The sequence below is a fragment of the Mytilus californianus genome, unplaced genomic scaffold, assembly GCF_021869535.1.
Source record: "Mytilus californianus isolate M0D057914Y unplaced genomic scaffold, xbMytCali1.0.p SCAF_24, whole genome shotgun sequence".
Lineage (NCBI taxonomy): Eukaryota > Metazoa > Mollusca > Bivalvia > Mytilida > Mytilidae > Mytilus > Mytilus californianus.
The window spans coordinates 2,675,469-2,695,283 of record NW_026262673.1 but is presented as its reverse complement, the minus strand read 5'-3'; the positions used below and the strand labels follow the sequence as shown (position 1 = coordinate 2,695,283).

The 19,815-nt window shown below is 32.7% G+C and overlaps 2 protein-coding genes across 16 annotated transcripts in view; one reads left to right on the top strand and one right to left on the bottom strand.

Annotated features, from left to right (window-relative positions):
* LOC127732399 (transient receptor potential cation channel subfamily M member 3-like) overlaps nucleotides 1–19,815 on the bottom strand; it is a 208,273-nt gene that overhangs the window by 114,442 nt on the left and 74,016 nt on the right. The gene's annotated exons all lie outside the window — the stretch shown is intronic.
* Nucleotides 1–19,815, top strand: part of LOC127732395 (probable serine/threonine-protein kinase roco6) — a 77,655-nt gene that overhangs the window by 31,527 nt on the left and 26,313 nt on the right. For all 8 annotated transcript variants that reach the window (XM_052241427.1, XM_052241428.1, XM_052241430.1 and 5 more), the window contains 2 exons: nucleotides 3,513–3,566; nucleotides 19,279–19,320. In XM_052241427.1, coding sequence (XP_052097387.1) covers nucleotides 3,513–3,566; nucleotides 19,279–19,320 — 96 coding nt within the window. The remainder of the gene's footprint in view (nucleotides 1–3,512; nucleotides 3,567–19,278; nucleotides 19,321–19,815) is intronic.

Below are 19,815 nucleotides of genomic sequence, written 5' to 3'. Positions count from 1 at the left end.
TTAAGGTCTTTATTTAAAATTTTACAAACAAATTTAAAATGTGTAATTGCTTTCTATTTCTGTCTAAAAAATACATTAAAAACCCTTTTTACAATATGGCTGATAGTTGATACCCTCAATTGATATTAAATATGATTGCTACCGTTTCTAAAAGTCATGCACTGGACAAAGATCCATTTGTAAATCCTGTAAAGAGGGAATCGTTTCAAAGTTTGGGTAATGATAATTTTGGGTCATCTACAATTAATTACCACACCGACCATCAATCATGACTGCAACATCTTCTTAAACTTTAGTTATATCAATGATGTATATTACAAAAATACAACGATAACAGGATACATTTATAATGCTCTTTCAGATGAAGAGTTGGTGATTTCGACAACCTTGAAAGATATAAATAGTTCAAAATTTTACATTAAACATGATAAAAATTCAAAAAAATTAGAAGATGTGGTATTATTGCCAATGAGACAAATCTCTACAATAGTCCAAATGACACAGAAATTAACAACTATCGTTCACCGTACGGCCTTCAGCAATGTCTAAAACCCATACCGCATAGTCAGCTATAAAAGGCCTCGAAATGACAAATGTTAAACAACCCAAACGAGAAAACTAATGGCCTGATTATGTACAAAATAATAAACGAAAAACAAATATGATATACATATGATAAAAATCATGTAAAAGACCACTTGTCTTTAATGTGATCATTTATGTCAAAAGCATTGCATACACTGTTCACCAATAGATAATTCAATAAAAACTTATGACACAACGTTTCGGATGCTGATTTCTACCGAAAGTTGTATTTTTAAAAAGTAAAACAACAAAAATACCGAACTCCAAGGAAAATTCAAAACGGAATTTCCCTTAACTATTGTATTTTTAATATATTTATTTTACAATGAAAAAAGTTGTTGGTTAACCATAATTGCCATCTTTGTTAGCCATTGTTCATTGACGATGAATTTTGTATAAATAACAACGGTTATCAATGTTCGAGAAAAAAGTTTAAAAGCAAGAATACTGATCATTTCATTATTTTGAAAAAAAAGAAGAAACACAAAAAATATAAGTTATTACAATATTGTTGACATTTATATTATACAATTTATCATGAGTTAACAAAAAGTAAAACAACAAAAATACCAAACTCCAAGGAATATTTAAAACGGAAAGTCCCTTAACAATTGGCAAAATCAAAAGCTTAAACATATCAAACGAATGTCATACTCCTAACTCGGTACAGACATTTCCTTAATTAGAAAATGATGGATTAAATCTGGTTTTAAAGCAAGCTTAACCTCTCACTTATATGACAGTCGCATAAAATTCTATTATATTGACAACAATGTGTGAACAAAACAAACAGAAAAATGTCAAAAATAGGGATACAGCAGTCATCATTGTGTTAAATTCTCAAATTTACCTAATCTACGATTCAATAACATTAAGAATGAAAATGTGGATTGTGTCAAAGAGACAACCCGACCAAAGAGCAAAAAACAGCTGAAGGCCACCGATCGGTCTACAACACAGCGAGAAAATCCCGCATCCGCAGGCGGGCTTAAGCTGGCCCTTTAAAAAAATATGTACTAGTTCAGTGAAAATGGACGTCATACTAAAGTCCAAAACATATAACTGAACTAAAATTAAAAAACATACCTGACTAGGGACCGGTGGAAAAAGTAGGCGGGGTTAAACATGTTTTATGAGATCCCAACCTTCCTCATATACCTCTAGCCAATGTACAATAAACAAATACACAGCAATAGGCACAGTAACACTCAGTTAAGAAGGAGTCCGAGTCCGATGTCAGAATAGGTAACAAAAGAAACTGAGCAAAATGACAATGATACATACATTAACAAAGGACTACTAGCAGTTACTGACCTGCCAGCTCCAGACCTCATTTAAATTGATTGAAAGATTATCGATTATGTCAACATCATATGAAAATCAAGCACAATCCCTCCCGTTAGGGGTTTAGTATCATACCATCATAAAATATATGAAAAGAACATAACCTGTATCATGCCAGCAACTGTTTTTAGAATAAATGTGTTTATCTCCGATGCATAGACCCTATGAGTGAATCAATATTAATACCGAAATATGCTATCTTTAATGACCTGTCAACAGTATCGTAACTATATCCCTTCTGAATAAGTATGTTTAAAGCATACATTTTCAAATATAAAGTATAATGTGGACAGTGTAGATTGGTGTTTGAAAACTTGTTTTTACATAAACCATACTAAAACTACTGATTTTTAACGGAGGTTTGGTATTTTGAATAAAAAGCGAAATGTTATTGCTTAAATAAAGCCGACAAAATTTTGAAGTCATATAATCTATCCTTAGTTACTTAACATGCTGACTTAAGAAACCGACACTTAATGTTTATTAATTAAACACGCTTTTGATATTGACGTAAAAGATAAAAAGATAAAAAGAAAACTGTGGCATGATTTAACGAGTTACAATAACATACTTCGACATGTTTGGACGAAGTTAAATGATTATTTTATTTTTATCCAAGAAAATTTGTTTGCAACAAATAAGTTTCATTGTTAGTTTAAGTTTTCATGTTTTCATGTTTTGATGACTTTTTCACATTAGTGTATTTTCCCGTAGAATGCTTATATTTTCACGTCATCGTTCAATGGCGTCATTTACACCAATTGACATCGATTAACTCATTCATAAAAAGCATACGACGTGGGGGTATGATGGGAACATTCCAAATCAATCTTGACGTTGCCTATGAGCTAAAGTACAATATTTTTATAATTTACCACAGGTGTGTACTCAAAGCGTTTAAAAAACGTTTTATTAGAATTTTCGTTATAAAGGTCGAGGCATTGAATTATAGGACAAAATCAATATATCTAAAAGTGAAATTACAAGATTTTTACATAACGCTTTTGTTTGGTATTTGAAAAGGTTTTTTTATAAATTCAGCTTCATATGATTACAAACTCACAATCACCTGGTAGTGGTGACTGCACAATTAGTATTCACCGGAATACTGACTGTCTGCTGAAATATCAACCAATCGAACTCAACAAATATGTTCTCTATCAAAGCATAACGATTGTATCATCTTTGGTGTATTTGTTGTGGGAATCAGTGTGTTTTTTCATGAAAGACGGAATCCTGAAAATAATCAGAAAAAATTAATGTCTAAATAACTAAGGTATTTGTTGTTGTCGTCATTACTTTTACTTTACGCTTTTTTATTCAACAACAAATTGCAGTTCTACTGTTAACAATGTTCTTCACTAGTACTACTTAATTTGTCTTTTTGTATGTCCTTTCATAAATATGCCGTCACTGCTTTTAACAGAGAATATTGGACGACATGTAATAAACAAAATATGAAACAAGCATGAAAGTGTACATGCAACAACTCATATTTTAAAGGTTCAGCTTAAACGACCATTTGTGTTTATGGAATTATACATTAATTAAAAATAAGCAGTGAAAATGTTGTACTATTGTAGATGAATATCGCATCAAAGCAGGCATATCAGTATTGACATTGTTATTAGCATACTGTGAGTATTTCAAAATAGATAAACAGATTAATTAAAGAATACGGAAAAAAACTATTTTTGCAATCATGTTTTTGAACCGATTTTTTAGGGAAATCTGTGAGAAATTTGTTAAGTCGTAAAATTCTATATAGTTTCCTTTCTATCACACAAAATTGGTTGGTCCATGTATAATCTATAAACACATGAAAATTTCCCACAATCTACAGATTGAAAGAAAAGCTGCTTGACCCACTTGACCCATACTTTTTTTTGAAGCATGATATAAACTTCATTTTGGGAAATTACTTAACAATTGTATCGGTTTAGAACCGCCAACTTCTTTAATAGACAATTTTTTACTTTTATCACACTTTTATGTTTGTCCTATATGTATATCTAGGAAAGGACACATAAAAGTGTATATTTGGAGAATTTTTAATTATTTAAGGGGAAAAATCATAAATATAACCATAAGCGTTGTTGAATTTATTTATTAAAAATATTACTAAGTCACAAACTGTGATACTATCAGATTATTACATGGCATTTTTCATATCAGATGTATTATCAGCCCAAGGGTCAATATCAGCCTTAGAGCCGAATTTTTCATATCATATGTATTATTAGCCCAAGAGCCGAAGGCTCGCGGACTGATATTAACCGAGGAGCTGATAATACATCTGATATGAAAAATGACATGTTATGATCTTTTTATCATATGCTTCAACATGGAGAAAAATAACAGTTTAATACATTGATCCTTTTAAGTGGTTCTCAATTAGAAGTTCAAATCTTTTTACTTAATCAGAAAAAAATACATACAATTACTATTTTTAAGACTTTGAAATAATGCACTTTATTGTATCATTTGTTTTGCATTACTCAAAATATATTTTCCTGTTTCCTAATATTTGTTTTTCCTATCCTACTTTGTTATGTTTTTCACTGAAAACGTACCATTGAGGTGTATTTTCCGAATTTGCCTAGTGACGCCGAATTGCCATCCGATAACGTTACGGAAAGGCATGCGATAATAACCGGAAGCAGTTGTTAAAGTTTTCATATCAGTCCGCTAAGCACCATTACAGAAAATATGGTATTTACGTAAATTTAATGATATTATCATACTGTAAAAATTTTAAGTAATTTGCCTTAAGTATATAATAAACAACAGTACAATATCAAGTCTGCTATAAATTTAATGCTATTATCATACTGTAAAAATTATAAGTAATTTGCCTTAAGTATATGATAAATACATTGTAACAGTACAGTACATGTATCAAGTCTGCTATAAAAGAGGCACAACTGGTGTCAAAAGTAATATCAACAACCTGTCAATAAAATTTCTTGTCGAAACGTACATAAATGTTGGCAAATGGATGTACTACAGCTACTTGAGTGGTGGCAAATAAATTTATAATCAGATTTTTCAAAAGAACATTTAATCAAATAAGAATACTTTTGTGTGATAAGATTGTGCCGAAGTGCAGTGTAAAGAGTTTTTGTTTTGTAGATCATTTCAAGCATTGCAATATTTCTTCTTTTCTAGCAACTATATAAAAATAAGGAGATGTGGTTCGATTGCCAATGAGATAACTATCCACCAAAGTTTAATAAAGTGGATTTAAGCAATTATATGCAACCGTGCGGCCTTCAACAATGAGAAAAACCCATACCTATAAAAGGCTCCGACATGAAAATATGAAACTATTTAATTGAGAAAACTAACGGCATAATTTACAACAAAACAATTTACGAAAAACAAATATGGCAGATGTGAACAAACGACAACCACTGAACTACAGGCTCCTGACTTACGACGGGCACATAAAGAATGTGGCGGGGTTTAATATGTCTGGGAGCGCTCAACCCTCTCCAAACTGGGAGAGTGGTGTAACAGCACAGCATAGTAACAAACTATAAAAATAAGTAAAAAAGGCTTTACTCATCAGATCGATACAAAGAAAAACATCAAACAAAAACACAGACAAGACGTGGCAGGGTATATATCTATCTCTCATCCCAAACAACAAAAAAGACACTAAGTACAGATCTGAAAGTAATCGCAGTTACTGACAGCTAGTTCAAAGCCAATAACTAATAAAAACCACATCATGTATCTAAGACTAAAATATCAATCAGTACACATCCAACATCCAATGGATTTAGTGAAAAGACTTCATTAATAGTCAGAGAAAAACATAACCATGTTCAATGCCAAAATGTAGGTATCGACAGATTGCAGTACCGTGAAATTACATGTGTAATATTTAGTTTTATTTACTGATAACAAAACCAATATTTATACCAATAAAACAATATCCAAAGATTTAATTACAGTGCTGGATAGGTAACCTTTTAGAAAAAGTTTATTTAAACGATTGATAAGTTTACCCGGACCGTATCTAAATTTCCGGTCTCGGTTAACAACATCGCCGAAAAATTTAAGATGTGCTATTCCGTTTGAAATAAGTTTTCTACAGGTACAGCTAAATTTGCAAACCAAATCTTTGTATCTATGGAAAAATTTAGTAAATGTTTTAAGTAATTTGTGGTAACGAAATCCCTGACTTAATAATTAACCAGTAATACATACGAGTGCGCTTATTGAAATCCAAAACGTCACTTCAGACACGGGCATAACGAACGAGTTCGAATATATAAGAATCCTCTTTATACTCATCAACATACATGTACCAAAAACAATAATAACCAACGACGACTGTAAACCATGGATATTGAAAACAAGAAATGTATAATTCTGCTGCAACTGCCAGTGCTGGTACAAATTTCCTTTCCTTTCATATATGATTAATAAAAAGAATATTGTTTCACCATTTAATTGGTCAACAAGATATATCTATAACATATACAAAATGTATTGCAAATCTTGACTGATTCCAAAACTTTAACATGTCTCTATTGGAATCTATGAAATGTCTATTGACAAGAAATTAAACACAATGTTTCTTCAACATTATATCACGAATGAATCGAATCGATAAAATTACAGTTCAAAAGTCAATCATCACAATCTCTCTGACTGCTAGGACTCCATAGATGATGCATCTGAAAAATAAAGTTTAATGATAATAAACCTGTTCTTCATAATAAATATTATCAATTCAATTGATATGTTATCATTACTACATGTATAATTTTATATAAAGATCTTGATTTTTTTTTATTTATTTTTTTTTTTTTCGTGTGTATATATAGTGTATCATGTACATGTAGTATCTGGACATGAATAGTCTCTTATACATTGACTCTTTGTACTAATCCACATAAAATATTATCTTTGGGTATTGGTTGGGAGGGAAATTGCAATGTTATATCTTAATCATTTTCTTAGTATAATCTATATTTCATATTGGACGCTTCGCGTCCTCATGAAATCTACAATTATACGTCAGAACAACTCATAAGATATAACATTGGACGTTTAAAGCGTTAATCATAATTACTAACATACCTGAAGGTAAACTTAATACTTTCTTTGAAAACTGATCACTAGTACTATCCTCCAGCAATGGTCTAAAATAGAATTTTATAAAAGTTAAAGCATTTGACCAATCAGCTATTTTCAAAATCTCTCATATAGAAACTCCTTGACATTTAGCCTTACTAGTTGAGGACCCTCTAGTTGAATGAGCCATAAACTTAGTTGTATCAATACTTCATAATATCCTTTATCCAATTAGCTATAGTATTAGACGAGGCACCTCTGTGTGGTTTAACTAAAGTTCTAAGTAATGGATTTGGCTTAGACTTATCCTTCACTCGAAAATCTACAGAACGATTTAAATAAGCTTGTAAACAATCAACCACACATAATTCAAGGTTGTCCTCAAATTTTGGATAAAATATTTCTTTTGAATTACAATCAGATTGAGTTTTTGATATACTTGGGAGCTGAAACTTAGCCCCTTCATAGTTTATTTGCATAAATCTTATCTCGAGTCTAGCAATTTCAGAAGATCTTTTCGGAGCAGCTATTGCTAAAAGAATTGCTAATTTCTTGGTTAATGTTTTAAGATCCAAATCAGGGTTAACAGACTGAGAAATGAGAAATTTCAGAACAATATCAATGTCCCCCATTTCCTGATATTTAGGTAAAGGTGGATTTTCCCTCAAAATGCCCTTCATTAATTTTTTAACTAATTGTGTCTGTCCCACTGGTTGACCATCAATATGAGGAAGAATAGAGGATTATGCAGACCTATGGACATTAACTGTTCTGTATTGAAACCCCTTTTAGAACATTCATGCCAAAAAATCTAGAACAGCGGTTAGAGGTGCTAAAAAGGGATCAACTTCCCGTTCCACACTCCAGCTAACCCACTTATTCCAGGCCGAATCGTAAGATTTCTGAGTTCCTTTCCCCCAGGAGCTGAGCAAAAGTTTTTTAACTTCCTCTGATATTGACATTGTTTGATATGATCTCCTGAGACAAGCCACCTGACTAGTTGAAGCGAATTGTTTTGAATCATTGGGTGAGGTTCCCCTTGACGTGAATGTAGCAGATGTGGAAATGTTGGCAACAGAATTGGATGTTGTTTTGACATTTCCAGCAATATTGCGTACCATGGCTGTGCCATCCAAGCAGGAGTTACCAGAACTACAGTTGTTTTCTCTGCTTTGATTTTTTTCAGACATTGAGCTATCAAGCAGAAAGGGGGGAAGGCATAAGCCTTGAAACTTGCCAAAGGATGTAGGACAGCATTGAACGCTAATGCTCCTGGATCGGGAAGCCAGCTTATGTATGTTTGAAGTTGATTGTTGGACCGATCTGCGAAAAGATCTATGTTGCAGATCATTGTCTGCCTCATTATAGAATTGAAAACCTTTGAATGAAGTTTCCAATTGCTGGAGTCTAAATGATGTCTGGACTCCCAATCTGCAATCAGATTTTCTCGACCTGGGATGAAATCTGCTTTCAGTACTATGTCTTTCTGGAGACACCATGTCCAAAGCTCTAGGGCTAGTTTGTTGCAAACTTTGGACACAGTCCCTCCCATTTTGTTGATATAAGTCATTGTTGTTATGTTGTCTGTCTGAATCAACACCTGTAAATTGTGTCCGTCTTTAAAGAAAGATTTGACTGCATGAGTCACTGCTATTAATTTCAGGGCGTTTATATGGAAACTTTTTTCTGATTGTAACCAAGGACCCCCTATGGACACTTTGTTCATTACTGCTCCCCATCCCACATTGCTTGCATCTGTTTGGATGATTACAGATGGTTGGATGGAAATTAGAGACCTTCCATTCCAATGAATTAACTGGTGTATCCACCAGTTTAATTCGTTTTGTGCTTTTTGAGACGGGACTAGTTCTGAATTGTAACTGAAAGTCTGATTGAGCTTTTGATTTTTTTCTACCTGTAAATGTCTGAAATAAAGTGGGGCTGGAAAAATTGCTTGAATAGTAGCCGTCAGATTTCCTATTAATTCTGAAAGTTTTTTCACTGTTATTTTTTCTGAATTTTTTACTTCCTTGCATAATGTTTGTATTATTTGAATTTTTGGGTTGGAAGGGACAGACTCATATCTACCTAGTTCACTAGAAATCCTAGAAAAACATTTGTTGAGATGAGACAAACACTGATTTCTTTTCGCTTATTAGAAATCCTAAACTTTGGAGAAGCATTACTGTTACTTGTGCTTTTAACTGACATTTCTCTTTTGATTGGTTCATTATTAAGATATCGTCCAAGTAAACCACTAGACGTATACCCAGTCGTCTTAGAAAACTTGCTGGGACTTTCATTAATTTTGTGAATACTAGTGGGGCGACTGAAATTCCAAAGGGAAGTACCTGAAATTGATAGGTTTTTCCCTGCCATTGAAACTGGACATATTTTTTTATGTTGTTTTAACACTGGGACGGTCAAATAAGCATCCGTCAGATCTATTTTCATCATCCAGTCTGATTTTTGGATTAAATCTTTTACTGAACGAATCCCTTCCATTTTGAAATGATTGTACATCAAATAATTGTTCAACTGCTTTAAATTTATTACAGGACGGTGTCCTCCCCCTTTTTTCTCGACCAAGAAAAGATGACTTAGAAAATACTCTTGACTTTGGGATATCTGATATATTGCTTTTTTGTCAAACAATGATAGAATTTCTTGATTGATCAATGCTGTTTTCTCTTTGTCGAAAAATAGTTTGGGGCACTGAATTTGTCTTGGCGGTATTTGACAGAATTCTAGTTTAGACCCTGAACTGTATCTAAAACCCAATGATCTGATGTCAAACAACCCCAGTTCTGGACAAACAGTTTTGTTCTCCCCCTACAGATAAGTGAGCAAAACGGTCTGTTGTAACGGGGAAAAAACTTAATGCTTGAACCTTTACCTGTTGTATGTTTAATTCTTGGGATTGAACCCCTTCCTTGGGATCCCTGGTGTCGATCTTGACTGACCTCTGCCTCTGCCCCTGCCTCGGCCCCTAAACAGCTGGTTCTGGTTGTTTGGGGGCTCGAGCCGAAAATACTGGTTATTGCCACCATTTCCATGACCACCACTGAAGTTACCATTACCAAATCTAGATGATTTATTTTTGGAACGGCGTACAGTTTGAAGTAAGCTAAACAATTCCCTGTTGTCCTTGCTTTCTTCAGTGAGCAATTTCCTGAACTTACGGCCAAATAGTTCATGAGAACTTTTTAACAGAGCTTTCTTGCCATCTTTATCCGCTAATAAATCTAAACATTCTGGTAATACTCTACCAAGCATAGATCTACGACGATCAGATAAGTATACATAGTGAGCGTTTCCAATCAGGACTAATGCTCTCTGTACAATGTCAATGACATCTACTGGATTTAAACCACGATCACGTCTCTTAGCTTTCTCTGCTTCTGTCTATAAAATTGCTAAGGGACCAGTAGCATCTAATATTCTGTTTTCAGAGTTAATAATAAAATGTTCTTTCTTGGCATTAAGTGGTTGATTAAACTTTTTACGAAACCGTTTCTTTATATATCTATCCGTTTCTTTAGAAGCGAGCTTTTTACTTATAGGAATGTAACAGTTCTTTGTGACTTCTAACCTTACGTTCTTAGTGATGCCCTGATTGGCATATTTCTCAATGTATTTTGAAATTTTACCCGGTACCTTGATACCTTTCTTCAAAATTTCAGACGGATCAAACAGATTGTCATTATCTGACCTTTCCCCACTATCCGAGGAGGAAATATCGGTCTCCTGTTCCGATTCATCACAAGAATCCTCCACATGTTTTCGTTTACCGGAAGAAGATGATTCTACTGGAATTCTTTTATCCGGCAACCAATTACGTGTGGCTCTCTCGTCACTTTCACAATCTAAACCAGACGCCCCCTCGTCTGATTGTGCATGAGTTTTGCCCTTATTGGCACTTAATTTGCCCTTATTGGCACTAAGTTTGCCCTTATTGGCACTTTGTTTGCCCTTATTGGCATTGTGTTTGTCTTTTGTGGCACTTGAATTGCCCATATAAGTATTGCCCTTATCGGCACTAGAAACATCACCTTCATTGGTATGTTCATTGTCACTAAGGTCACTAAACTGACCATCGTCAAACAGTTCAATTTCATCTTGAGATTGAACATCAGACAAGTAGTCTAAATCTTCCAACAAATCACGGGAAGGAGTATGTTTCCCTCTAGAACTGGGCGAGTTTAATTGAGTTTGAGCCATATTATTTTTTTCAACATTAAATCTTACCGAACATCTCGACTGCGAGCTAAATTTGAAAGCGAGTATTTAAGTGACATGCATGTTTATATAGTACACAGGTGAGCTGTTTTTCTCACCTGAGTGGTTTTACTTTAAACAGCTCGATTAAAGTTCATAAATGAAGGCAATTGCAATGTTATATCTAGGAAAGGACATGTAAATACTTCATTTATTCAAGGTAGGTTCCTGTAGGTAATTAGATAATTCTTGATTATTTAACGAAAAAATATCATCAAGAATGTATCAATTAAATGGAATTTAGACGGGTCTTTACTGAGTTTGGCCATAGAATGTGATTCATAACAGTACAGGAACAAGCCTGCTATTGAAGAGGCACAATTGGTACACATAGGAATACCTAAAATCTTGTCGATAAAAAATTGCCAAAACGTACATAGAACATGTATGGCTTTCATCATCTCATCTTACCTCTAGTAAGTATATCTAGCATATTTACCTTTCTTGTTTGAGAAAATGGCGAGTATATGAGTTGCAGCAAATAAATTTGCAATCGGATTTATCGAACGACCATTTAATTTAAATACATTTGTTTGGTAAGATTGTGTGGAAGTGTAGTGTAAAGAGTGGAACAGTAAAAACTGTCAACCTTCGTAAAAGGATCATCAAAAGCACGTAATTTATCTAAAACATCCAAAGAATAGTTTACACTCGAAAAATAGTTAATTCCACTAAATTCGTACGTTTTATTACACAAATTAATGATCAGATCTTTGATAGTAGTTAAGGAACTCTTTAAAAGCACTGAAAGTCTAGTAGTAGAACACTTACTAGAGGCCGAGTAGATGAAACAATATTTTACGGGCTTTTTGCGTAGTTTAGGTAACCAATACATAACGGGGACCTTCAAATGTTCAGTAGAGGCCTGAAGCTGATCTGTGGTTATGACATGATTATTTACTATATGACTCTCTATGGAGCGTACGGCCTAGAATGTAGCTTGAAGTATAATTTCATTCTTAAGGATTTCCGTATAGTATTAACGTCATACCACCACCACATTGTTGGCTGTTTTGTCGGCCGGTACGAACACAAAACGCTTTGCGAGTAGTTGAATTTTGTTTTTAATCCTAGAAATGGGTGTATTACTTATTCTTTTATTTATTTCTAAAAAAATTTCGAAATGTGATATGCGAATTACAAAAATATTCAGATATGTATTCAAATAGGAATCAAGTGATTTTTTGTCAGATTTCTCCCGTTTACACCATTTTTTACAATAGGATGAAAGAGCATCTTTAATAACCTGACGACACTCTTTCCAATTTATTTTTGACAGTGGACTAAATTTTGGTCCTTTTTTCAGAAGGTTTATAACCTCTCGGTCTTGAACGTGGCCATAAACGGATCATATCTAAACTTTGATTTTTCAGAGTCTCATGTCGCAGAGCATTATTTTCTATACTGACGTCTGATGTAACTAGCGTATAATTGAAAATTAAACTTCTACTGTTTTTTTTATACGAATAAGAAATATTATAGGTGGGTCTATGTTATCAAAATATGGAAGCATAAAGTTTTGAACGTTAGAGTCATGAAAAATACAAGACAAATTAATAAAAGCAATACCTCTATTGAAATAATTTTAATGATCTTCGGGTTTGTCAATTTGAGGGAACAGTCTGTGCTGACAAAAGGCTGTATTATTACGTGTACACTCATGTTTTGGCCAAAAAAACGATAATGTATCACATCCGTTATAAACATTATGTGATTAGTATTTACAGAGTTTGCATAATAATTGATGTCTACCATTGTTTTAAATACAGATAAAAAATCATCAAGTGTAAAAATATTGTTTAATCTGTTCTTATGTATGTCCGGCCTGAGTAACCTTTAATTATAAATTCTCTTAATAATCGTACGAAAAGGTAATTTATTGACTTTACATTTCTCTGCATAAACATTCATGTACATTGCCAAAATACATCACCTTTACTCGTAAATTTTCAATGAATTGACCTCCTCTTTTGCAGAACCCTTGTGTATACCAAAAATTAAAAAAAAAATCTTAAATACCCATTAAGAACCAGTTGTTCTCTAGAGGTTTTCTCGTCAAATGCACTCAAAAGCTTTCTTTCCACATATTCTAAATTAAATGGTTTCTATTCTCTTTTAGAGTAGATAAGTTGAATTTCCCGGTTTAAATATTTTACTTCCGGTTTCAATTGATACATTACAACTCGATGATTCCAGTATAAATATATATAGGTTTAGGTACTTTTACACAAAATTCGATAGAAAAATTGCTACTTCAAGTTCACAAAAGTCATCATAATGCAGACGACCTTATGGCTATATTTTTTTCCAGTTTGAAGTTACAGCAAGGTCAAAATCTACAACATGAAATTCACATTTCGAGGTCAAAAAGCAAAATTCTCATATTAAAAAACCTTAGGCCTAAAAAATGTATGGTTGATGATATATCAACATCCATTTTTTTTTAAACATTCCTGAAAATAAAAAAACAATTCATTGTACTCTTTCGACAATATTTTTGTAAAAAAGTAAAACAAAGGATATGGGGTATCCATCCATGACACAAAATCAGTACATGTACAGCAAAAGTACACACAAACACAAAACAACATTGCTTTTATGGCTGTCATTTATCTCAAAGTCAGTGAGGCCTTCAACACGGAGCAAAAAAAAAAAAAAAAAAACTCTCATCTCACTGCAAGTTTAAGACGGCCCCAAGCACCTTTTGTAAATAACTATCGCTGTTTCTAAAAAGAGAAATCGAGCAAAAGTCTGATCTTGACCTTATGAGTAACTCTTTAAATCTTGAGGATGTAACGAAAAATTGTGAACATAATTTATCGAAGTCTTTTACGGTTGCGAAGATGTACTGATACCAAGAAAAACAGTGGAAGTGAGATCACTTTTACCAAACACATATTCGGTGTCACTTTCAAATCAACTATATAAGGAACATCGTGCGAAATAATTTAATAGCGAAAAACAAATCGGCGAAGAAGAAAAAATACCATAACAAAACTAAAAGGTCTTTCTACGAAGAAGACATAGTTATGCTTGGAAACACCTGTTAGAAATTCATGTACAAACTTGAAGTTATAGATGATTGAACTACAGCAAACACAAATATATTTAAAACGGTGACAAGGAAACGCTACAGCAAATATAGTCACCCGACATTGGGCGTGATGACATTGATAAAGAATATGTCAAAATCATTTTTATTTTCAAAAGAAATGTGTATTAAACATGTTATATGAGTTTCTAATTACTAATGGTGTAAACCATACTTATTATCAATCCAATGGCATTTTCACAGGTCTTCTGAATATATACCGATTTCAACGAATACCACAATTCGCAGAAACAATAATTTGTTTTAGGGTTTCACCCTTTAGAATCATGTTAGGTACGTCGATTTTGTTTTAGGCATGTAAGTATCCCTATGATCAATGCTTGCTTATATGAATATAAGGAGAGTTTGTTTGTTCATTTGATGATTGGTTATATACCTTGCATTGTTTCATTTCTTTTTTAGCTCACCGAGGCCCGAAAGGCCCCATGTGAGCTTATGCCATCACTTGGCGTCCGTCGTCGTCCGTCGTCTGTCGTCGTCGTCCGTTGTCGTCTGTCGTCGTCGTCTGTTGTCGTCTGTTGTCGTAAACTATTTCAAAAATCTTCTTCTCTGAAACTACTGGGCCACATACCTTCAAACTTTAAGTAAATGTTCCTTAGGGTATCTAGTTTATAAATTGTATCCAAAGTTTTGATCCATAGACAAATTTGGCCCCCATGGCTAAAAATAGAACATAGGGGTCGAATGCAGTTTTTGGCTTATATCTCAAAAACTAAAGCTTTTAGAGCAAATCTGAAATTTGGTAAAATTGTTCAATTGGTCAAGATCTATCAGCTCTGAAATTTTCAGACGAATCGAACAACCCATTGTTGGGTTGCTGCCACCGAATTGGTAAAAATTTTGCAGTTTTTTGTTTTTATTATTATAGATATATATAAACTGTAAGCAGCAATAATGTTCAGCAAAGTAAGATCTACAAAAAAGTTAATATGACCAAAATTGTCAATTGACCCCTTAAGGAGTTATTGCCCTTTAAAGAAAATTTTACACAATTTGTTCATCAAGTTTGCTAACATTTAAAAAACTTTTTCTCTGAAATACAGGTGAGCAATTCAGGCTCTTGAGAGCCTCTTGTTTAAAATCAATAAGTCAAGCTATTTTTAACAGTTAGCATAAGTCAGTGTGAATTATAAACTTCGGTGCTTTAAATATTGACAAAATATTTTTGCACAACCAACTGCTTTTGGCAGTGTCAACCCTTTTCCAATGTAAAAAAACAATAGTCATAATCAAGTCATTGACACAACAAAACAAAATTTCAGTATCACTGATGGTAATACTGTCATTGGTTCTAAGTCGTTATATCAAATATATTTTCGGATATTAAAAGTTCTCTTTTAAGGTAGATAACTGTATACCACTAACTTAGATTGTAAAATAGCAGTTCACAATAGGTCTAGTTTTTTTGCTTTATCTGCATATTTTTAGATAGACTGGCAATTAATGGGTTAGACTGTTTATTGGAATTAAGAAAAAAATCAGTGATTTATCACATTATTCAGACTGATTTATCAAATACGAAATATTTTGCTTATTCGAATCAAATTGTCAACTTATCCATTTAAGTGGAGATAACTATATTAGAATTTTTTTTATAAAAGAATGATAGGAGAAATTTTGAATTTTTACTTGTGGCGAGAAAACAAGGTTGATGACGCCGTTTTTTCTTCTTTTTATAATCTTAAAGCACATTTCTTACATTTTTTTTCAAAATTATGTCGCAAAGAATTATTTTTATTCACAAAAAAGTGTTTTTTCATGTAAAAGTATGCAAATTTTGGAAATTTTGCACGATTTCTAGCTTGAAAAATAGGACGGTGACCAATACTTTTTATTTTATTTTTGAAAAAAGCATGGGAAAACCTTTATTCTGGCAAAGTGTCAAAAAATTCTATCTGAGGGAAACATATACCAATGATCCATCTTAAATGTAAAACTTTAAAATATAGTAAACTATAGGAATGATTGAACTGAATTTCGAAATGTACGATTGAGTTTCAACACAGATATTTTAATGTAAAATTCAGGCGAAAAAAAAAAAATAAGAATACCGAAAATTTCAAGATCAAGAGTAAAAGCATTAACTCAAATAATTTACATTTTCTCTTACTCCCAATCGCCACGTGTGTTAATACATAAGTAATAATAAGATATTGTTTTGACCTTGTCGTTGTTCCCATTTTCAATTTACGTACTTTAACAAACATTAAAGAGAGTCAAATTGTAAACAAGCATATCACTGCCAAAACCCAGCTTAAAGCCTCTTCCGAACATTTGAAAGTCCCTACTATGTACTGGTTACCTAAATTGCACAAACAACCATTTAAATTCCGTTTAATCTCCACATCTAGTAAGTGTTCTACTACTAATCTTTCAGTGCTTCTTACTACCTCCCTTACTACTATCAAAGAACTTGTTATTAACTTTTGCTATAAAGCTTATGAAAATAATGGTATTAATTATTTTTGGAGTGTTAAAAATTCTTTAGAGGTTTTAGATAAAATACATGCTTTTGATGGTCCTTTTCATTCTGTTGGCAGTTATGATTTTTCTACTCTCTACACTACACTTCCACACAATCTTATCAAGACAAAGTTTTCATATTTAATTAAATGATCTTTTGAAAAATCTCATTGTAAATTATTTGCTGTAACTCGTTTAAAGCCCTTTTCTGTAACGAAAAAGGAAAGTATGCTAGATACATTTACTGGAAATGTAAAGATATGATTAAAGCTTTAAATTTCTCCTGGAGAACATATATGAACGTTTCGGCGATAATGTGTATCGACAGGTAGTAGGTATTCCTGTGGGCACTAACTGCGCCCCTTTCATAGCAGATTTATTCCTGTATTGCTATGAATCTCAGTTTATGACCTAACTCAGTAAAGACACGTCATTGTTACATTTGGTTAATACATTCAACAATACATGTACCTACCGTTATCATGATGATACTTTTTCGTTAAAAATCCAGAGTTCTCTAAATATACTATCGAAATTTACCCTAAGGAACTTATTCTAACTAAATCTAACATAAACAGCAGTAGTTGTCCTTTTCTAGATTTCGACATTTCAATTTCTAAAGGGAAACTCCATACTGAAATTTACGACAAAAGAGACGATTTTTCATTCCCTACTGTTAATTTTCTTTTTTAGACGGCGATGTTCCTTTGGCTCCATCATACGGTGTTTATATATCCCAACTCGTTCGTTATGCCGTGTGTGTAGTGATGTCATAGATTTTAACGAAAGTAATCAATGCATCACTGGTAAATTATTAAGTCAGGGATTTCGTTACCATAAATTACTGAAAACCTTTATTAAATTCTTTCATAGATGCAAAGATTTGATTAGTAAATTTGGCTGTACCTGTTGAAAACTTATTAAAACGGTATTTCACATCCTAAATTTTACAGTAATATTGTACTTAAAGCGTGGAAATTACTATGAGATCCATGTAAACTCATCGAACCTTAAAACAAACTTATTAGTAAAGTTTATCTTACCAATGCTGTAATTAGATTTTTGAATATAGTTTGTTTTGGCAAAAAAATCGATTTTGTCATCATCAAATTAAAACATAACTAAAGTTGTATTCTTTTCAAACGGGGTGTATAAATACACACTCACATTCATTTTTTATATAGAGGTTATCTCCTAATTATCCTACTGCCTGTCAATACTTTTATTTTTGGCATTGCACAATTCACGTCTTCTTTGACTGTCCATGACGTTAAAATACTAAATCCCTGTGATGTGTTTTAGTTGATTTTAGTCTCTGATGCAGGATTTTTTTTTATTATTAATTGTTTTTGGCTTTCAGTAACTGCAAGTACTCTCAAATCGTACTTTCGTGTTAATTTGACCTGTTATACAATTTGTAATGTTTTTTTGTTATTTAATGTTTATTTATTTAAAGTTATATCTCGTATCTCTCTATTTTTATTATATACCAGCTTTGATAATTGTTTGGTATAACTATAAATTTTTACTCCTGTTCTCGTACTATGACAAAAAAAAAATTCCGTTCTCCATTACTGTACAAAAATATTTTCATTTACCTGTGTTCATTATTCTATTTGCCGGCATTTTGTTCAAGATTATGGTTGTTTTTCTGAAATTGTTTAACATCTCATTCCTTATTTTATTGATTTTGTATTTACATTGTATCATAGATCAAATGTATTCGTTCAGTGTATGTTCACTTGTGTTAATATGTCTTTTGATTGAGTGAAGCCATTTCAATTGATATTTTATAGTGTGATTTTCTATGTTGTGATGTTACACTAATGTGTTAGGTAAGGGTGAAGTTTGGTACCTATTAAAACGTTCAAACCCGCTGCATTTGTGTGCACCTGTCCTAAGTCAGGAACCTGATGTTCAGTGGTTGTCGTTTGTTGATGATGTTCATAAGTGTTTCTCGTTTCTCGTTTTTTGTATAGATTAGACCGTTGGTTTTCCCGTTTGAATGGTTTTACACTAGTCATTTTTAGGGGCCCTTTAAAGCTTGCTGTTCGTTGTGATCAAAGGCTCCGTGTTGAAGACCGTACTTTGACCTTTTACAAAATGTGGCTTGGATTGAGAGTTGTCTCATTGGCACTCACACCACATCTTCTTATATCTATTGTATCATTACATAATCACTGCGGTTTTATTGTAGAAATTATACATACAAGATAAAACAATAATAACATAATGTATTGGACAATACAGTAGTTTGCCTACCAACACCATGTGTATGTAGAATTGTGTTTCATATGTCTTTCAGAATGTTTATTTTCAACTGTAATGATTTATTGGTTTGGTACTCTCGAGATAAATTCTCATTTAGGGACTTCTATTCTAAACATGAAATTGTTTTTTTTTTTCAGTCATTGTTTGTGTCATTGTTTATAGAATTATGCCACGAAATAGTAAGTAAATAAAATATATAGACCTCAAGAGTGACTAGGGAATAGAGAAAAAAAATTTAAAAAACAACAACATAGAATTCTAAGGGAAATTCAAAACGGAAAGTCTTTTATAAAATGGCAAAATCAAAAGCTCAAACACGTCTTACGAATGGAAAACAACTGGCATATTCCCGACTTGTTACAGGCATTTCCGTATGAAGAAAATGGTTTCCGTATGTAGAAAATGGTGGATTTAACCTGGTTTTATAGATAGCTTAACCTCTGACTTGTATGACGGTCGTATAGAATTCCTTTATATTGACAACAAGGTGTGAGCATGACAAACAGACATGATAGGTAAAAACGTCAAATTTTTAATCCTTGTCTTTCATTTTTGCTTATGTACTTTGTCTTTATACCATTTTGTGTTTCTTTGTTGAAACAGTTATTTGTTTTTATAGTGATTAAGATTATATTACAATGATGACTGCTGTACCCAAATGTTTGAAGTTTTTA